The sequence below is a fragment of the Pundamilia nyererei genome, unplaced genomic scaffold (genome assembly GCF_000239375.1).
Source record: "Pundamilia nyererei isolate P.nyererei 1_Seehausen unplaced genomic scaffold, PunNye1.0 scaffold00053, whole genome shotgun sequence".
Taxonomy (NCBI): domain Eukaryota; kingdom Metazoa; phylum Chordata; class Actinopteri; order Cichliformes; family Cichlidae; genus Pundamilia; species Pundamilia nyererei.
The window spans coordinates 2,522,779-2,528,448 of record NW_005187454.1 but is presented as its reverse complement, the minus strand read 5'-3'; the positions used below and the strand labels follow the sequence as shown (position 1 = coordinate 2,528,448).

The window sequence follows — 5,670 nt, the reverse complement described above, 5'->3', positions numbered from 1 at the left end:
GTGCGGTTTCAGACGTTTGTCTCTGTGAGGGCCTTCACACGTCCAAACTGGGAGTGCTACAGCTGTTCCTTTGTTTTCTCTTTCACTGGCAACAAGTCCCGAGGTCTCCAGCTCTCTGGCCCCGCAGGAGGGGTGCGTGGCAGGAGAATAAGGATTGTGTGGCTGAATTCTGCGGGCTTACTCTGCTGCAGTGCTTCACTCTCTTTTTGGGATTTCCAAGCTCAACTGTCTGCGGCTGCCATGCTGCCACCTGCTCAGCCGCCTGATCAAGCGCCTGCGGCTACCACACCACCATTTGGTCCTCTATGCCAGAGGTCATCACAACTGCACGGCCTGCCCGTCCACGTCCTGACTGTCCACTGCCTGCACCGCCTGACTGTCCACAGCCTGCATGCCCTCATACATCCACCAAACCACACCAACAACAGCCCTTCTTCGCCACTGTTGCCCTCCAGCCCTGTTTTTCCTGTGCTGCCACTGCTTCCCATGTGGTCGGCCCTCATAACTGTTTCGGCGCAGTCACCTTCCACGTGGTCGGCCTCCTCAACTGCTGTTTTTGTGTTTGGACTGAGTTATTTTAGATCCAGAGTCCACTACAGCTACAAGAGAATCTGATTTATAATCACCACAATTCTTGGAAGTCATCAAATCTGGAAGTCAGGATTCACTAGTAAATTCTATCAGGGTTCCTACTTCAACTTGCAAGCCTGGTTGCCATAACAAGTGTCCATAAAGTGTTGCATCTCTCCACAATACAAACACTCACCTACCACGATTCTTCTCTTATGCTCGTTGAGAGGCAGGTGAGCTCAGTTTTAATAGTAGGTCTGGTGGAGTTGAGTTAGGAAACCCCAAGTTTAATCCGACTCACCCAAGAAGGCAAGGGAAGGGATTTCTGCCGACTCCAGAGGCTGTGTAATTGATTTTCAAATGGTTTCAGTTGAATTAGGCCACTATCAATTTTCAAAAATATAACTTCATGATCTATAATAAAAAATACATCAGCGATAGAACAAATGTTCAAAAATGATATGGAAGTTCCCTATCAGATGTTTCTTTGTCTCAGTAATTGTAATGTTCTAATTGTGACAATTGTGATTTGGCTAAATATAAATTATATCAGTAATTTGCTTATAATTCAAAAATTGATTTTGGGGAAATTGTAATTTTAACAAATCTAATCTATATGCAGACAGACTTCAGGTCGAAGTCACTGAGATTTGAACTTTTCAGTATCTGCACCCTGATTGACTTCCTCTCTGCATTCACAAGAATTTCAGAAAACTCGGCCTCTGACTTTGAGATTGAGGTAAATGAGAGTCAAACTTATCCAAGATTTTTAGTAGATATAATTATGGTACCAATTTGAATCTCCTTGAGTTACTGCGTTCACAATGTAGGTGTCCACCCCAACAGCCTTTTACGGCTGAGGGGTAAAAATCGAATAGGTGATGAAAACAAAGATAATTAGTGTGATGATCAGTGTCATTTCCTATTAGATGAAGTCATACAAGTGACCGATATCTACCATAAGTCACGACTTAGCACTACATACAGTTCGCGTGAGGATGGTGCAAGACGCTTATGTTAAGTGTGGATCTAGGAACATGAGAATATGAAGACAGTGGTGAAGTGTGCAGAAAGAGGGACAGATGGGTTTGAGGTGTGGGTAGGATTACACCATCAGCTCTGAGCCCTGTCTTGTTTGCAACGGTGATGGGCAGACGGACAGTTAAGGTCAGGTTGGAGTCTCCATGCACTGTGATGTTTCCAGACGACATTGTGATCTGTGACGAGAGTAGGGAGGAGTACTGGAGGTATAAAATGAAGATAAGAGGAATGAAAGTCTGTGGACAGATTACATGTGTGTGGATAGAGGGAGACAGAAAGGTGAGGATGGAAGGAGCATTCAAAGCAATGGACAATACACAAGAAAGGTGAAGTGGCAGGTTAGAGTGGAAGTTCATGGTTTCAGTGAAGGAAGACAGAAAAGGGTGAGATGGAGGAAGATGATCCACTGTGGCAACCTCTAAAGGATGCAACTAAAAGAAGTACTGATCATATCTCGCTTGGTAAAATATGTTGTGCCAATATTATTTCAAGGGTGTGACAACCTATACAAACCTAAGAGTAAAGAATATTTTTCTTGGGTAAAAGTTAAATGTCAGGGCCTTCTATGGCTGTTTATTTTAGTTGGACCGTGCCGTACACTTCGTGATGTGCTAATACAAGATCAACCATTTTAAACAAAGAAACTCCAAACATGTCTTACATACACTAATTTTAAGTGGTTTTTTTAACTTGTGAATTGTAACTTAAACCTCACTGGGAGGCAGTGCAGATGCTTTAACAATGACATGAGATGAGAAAATGTATGAATGGATTAAAATGTTGTAACAGCATTTTGAACAGATTGAGGGATTTGCAGCTCCTACAGACAGACAATATGAAAATAATGCCCTGATTTCCTCCTAGTTGGATTAAAGTAATGCACTAAGTTCACTATTTGAGATGATGCTCTTGAGTTTAGCAATATTTCTTAAATGAAAAAAATCAAAAGCTGGCTGGAACTTGAAGTCAAGGACTGATCGAAAGAAAGAAAGAAATGGTTTTAAAACTACTCATAATGTGACTTAAGTGGATAATGTACACTGAAAATAACGAGGGACCCTAGGGGGGCCGCAGATGCTGTGGAGGAAGCACACTTGGAGGCAGGGATTCTCTTCACCCGATGTGCCATTTATGTACAAAAAAAGCCAAGCTGGGGGTACGAACAACAAAAACGAAACTTGTACAACCAAACTTAAAGCAGGTCCAAACGCTAGGCTCATGCCTAGTGGGATGCTACCCAGCCTTTAGTCTTACAGCACCACCTTGAACTCAGCATTAACTCTGCTTTTAAAGCTTAAACCCCTCCCCAAGAACAAGCCATGCAAGGCCTTCCTCTCTTTCTCACACTACACCACAAATCCTGCCAATGATTCACTTCCTTATAAACATTGAATCAGGTACTGAATCAGTGACGTACTGAATGAAGCTTTGTCCCTGATCATGTGAATCTGGCTAGATGAACCAGACCACAGTGCTTCTGAAGTGGTGTGATGTTTTTTTGACACATGCGCCGGAGCTTCAGGTTCAAATGGACCAGCACTAGCAACATGAAACAGAGAAACCTCCAAACATTTTGGTAATACTGATGATCTAACAGTAAATGGTTTTGAATACATGGGCCCACTGCATAACTATTTCATGGTATGAAACTTAGGAGCATTTTATTTCACTTCCTTAGGACATAAAACAAACTAATGAAGGAGTGGTCCACATCAGCATTAGGCTCACATTCATAACTAAAACAACTCTATGAGGATGGTGAGGAGTCTGCATATCGACAGGAAGTTGAGCGGCTGGTACTCTGGTGCAGTCAGCACAACCTGGAGCTGAACATGCTTAAGACTGTAGAGATGACAGTGGACTTCAGGAGACATCCCTCAACACTGCCCCCTCTCAAAATATATCAGACAGCCCTGTGTCGACTGTGGAGATCTTCAGGTTCCTGGGTACCACCATCTCCCAGGACCTCAGAAAGACCCAGCAGAGGATGTACTTCCTGAGACAACTGGGGAGGTACAGTCTTCCACAGGAGCTGCTGATCCAGTTCTACACTGCAGTCATTGAGTCTGTCCTGTGCTCCTCCATCACAGTCTGGTATGGAGCAGCCAGTGAACAGGACAGGAGCAGACTGCAGTGGACTGTACGGGCAGCAGAAAAGAATATAGGCGCCCCCCTGCCCTCCATCCAGGACCTGCACCTCTCAAGAACCAGCCAATAAATTCGATTCTGATTCTGCATCTGGAGCTCATTGAGCCTTGGTCCCTCTAGGACACTGTTATTGAGTAGGGGGGGACTCCCTCTATGCTGCTCCCGACTAGTTGTTGTCCCCCCTCCCATGGGACTTGGGCACTTGGTGGCTCTGTGGGTTAGCTGACTTGGACCTCTTCATTGTGCAATGGGGGCTCTGCCAGGTGTCAGGAAGTGAAGGAATTTCTAAAGAGTTCCTGAAGAATGGATGAAATGACTTGTTTGAAATCGAGTGACGGTTAGACGCAGCCATATTGGCAGCTCCAGTCAATACAGTAGGGACTCAGTTTCAGTGAGTGAAGCACACTGCTTCACACCACTAAACTGTGAGATGATAATATAATCAATAACATGTTCTGGAAAGACGAGCCTGAGATCAAACTTCCTGATGAGGCCAGTGAACAGAACAGCAAGACTGTTCCAACAAACCCTGGTTGGTGTGTCCAGGAAGTTCCAGCAAAATCTTCGACTGTCACACTCAACTCGGGATGAATCAGAGCTTCAATTATGAAATTAGACAAGCTCAGTTGTATTTGTTCTATTTGGCCTGGCTTTATTCTGCAGTTTGTTTGTTTTTAATTTAAGACAGGTTTTCTACAGTACATTTAACCACTTTTGCAGTAAAATACTTTTACAGATTCATAAATGAGTGAAACAAAAGACCTTAGAGAATAAGAAAAACATTGTTGTGATCTTTCTACTTCTGGCTGGGACATCTTGAAATTTCGGTAGCATTTCCAGTGTGCCGTTTTCCTTGTTTGGATGGAGAAATAGGATGTATGCGTACGCAATGCTTCAGTGAAGCAGTGTACAATTTCAGGTAGACCGTGTTTACAATAGGCAGTAATGCAAAGCTGCCATTCTTACCTTTCCTAATACAGGTGTAGCTCTGGCTGAAGACGGTCTGATAGAAAGAACACAACAAACAACAAACAATGCTTAGCATATTTAAAAAGTAAACACACAAATGATTAGTTATGCTTATAATTGGACTGAGACCAACACAGTCAACTTGTTAAAAACCACAACGTCAACAACATCATCATGAAGTGACGAGCTGAGAGTCTCCGTAATCTTCTTCTCTGTCGTGACGATGCACTTCCTCATGTGTTTCCCATGAAGAACTATAGTGAGAGCTCAGGTTGGTTTGTGGTTTGGGTTACATGCACTTCCATATGTTAACCACATATGAACTAAAAATGTCTCGTCACATCTATTACTAATTCATAAAAATGTGAACACTGTGGAAAATGTAAATATGCAATGATTTGCAAATCTAACCCCATCAGAACATGTAACACACGTTTCTAAATGTTTTTACACATAATGTTCAAACTGTGACATATTACTATTGCATGAAAAGTATTAGCCATTGGTACAAAAAAGCCCAATTAATCAAGTTAATTGGGTAAAAAGTCCCCACAATCACCTCCACACTTCTGCCTTTTCTTCTTTCTAGCTGCGTGCACCCTGTTCCTGTGTCTTCAGCCATCAGCAGCACAGTTTCCATCTGACTGATCTGTTAGGAAATCTCACCTCATGTCTGATTTGGCAAAGATTTTATACTGGATACATACAAATGTTGTGTGTATCCAGTTTTGTAGGGTTACATGACTTTGCCACAGTCGTGTAAACCTGGGCCTGGCATTAGGAGTATGGTTTGTGGCACCGCCATAGCTGGAATATATACTTTCAAGGGTAAATCAACCTTTCCATTTCTCAAGGCTCATTCATGATTTTTAACATTGTATAGATTTTACAGTAGTTACCTGCTGGGAGCAGGTTGTGATGTTAATAATATTAGGAATTACA

At 42.8% G+C, this 5,670-nt stretch overlaps 1 protein-coding gene across 4 annotated transcripts in view; it reads right to left on the bottom strand.

Annotated features, from left to right (window-relative positions):
• The window catches only part of whrnb (whirlin b), a 33,324-nt gene that overhangs the window by 13,573 nt on the left and 14,081 nt on the right, over positions 1 to 5,670 (bottom strand). For all 4 annotated transcript variants that reach the window (XM_005733618.1, XM_005733619.1, XM_005733620.1 and 1 more), the window contains exon 4: positions 4,726 to 4,762. In XM_005733618.1, the coding sequence (XP_005733675.1) occupies positions 4,726 to 4,762 (37 nt within the window). The remainder of the gene's footprint in view (positions 1 to 4,725; positions 4,763 to 5,670) is intronic.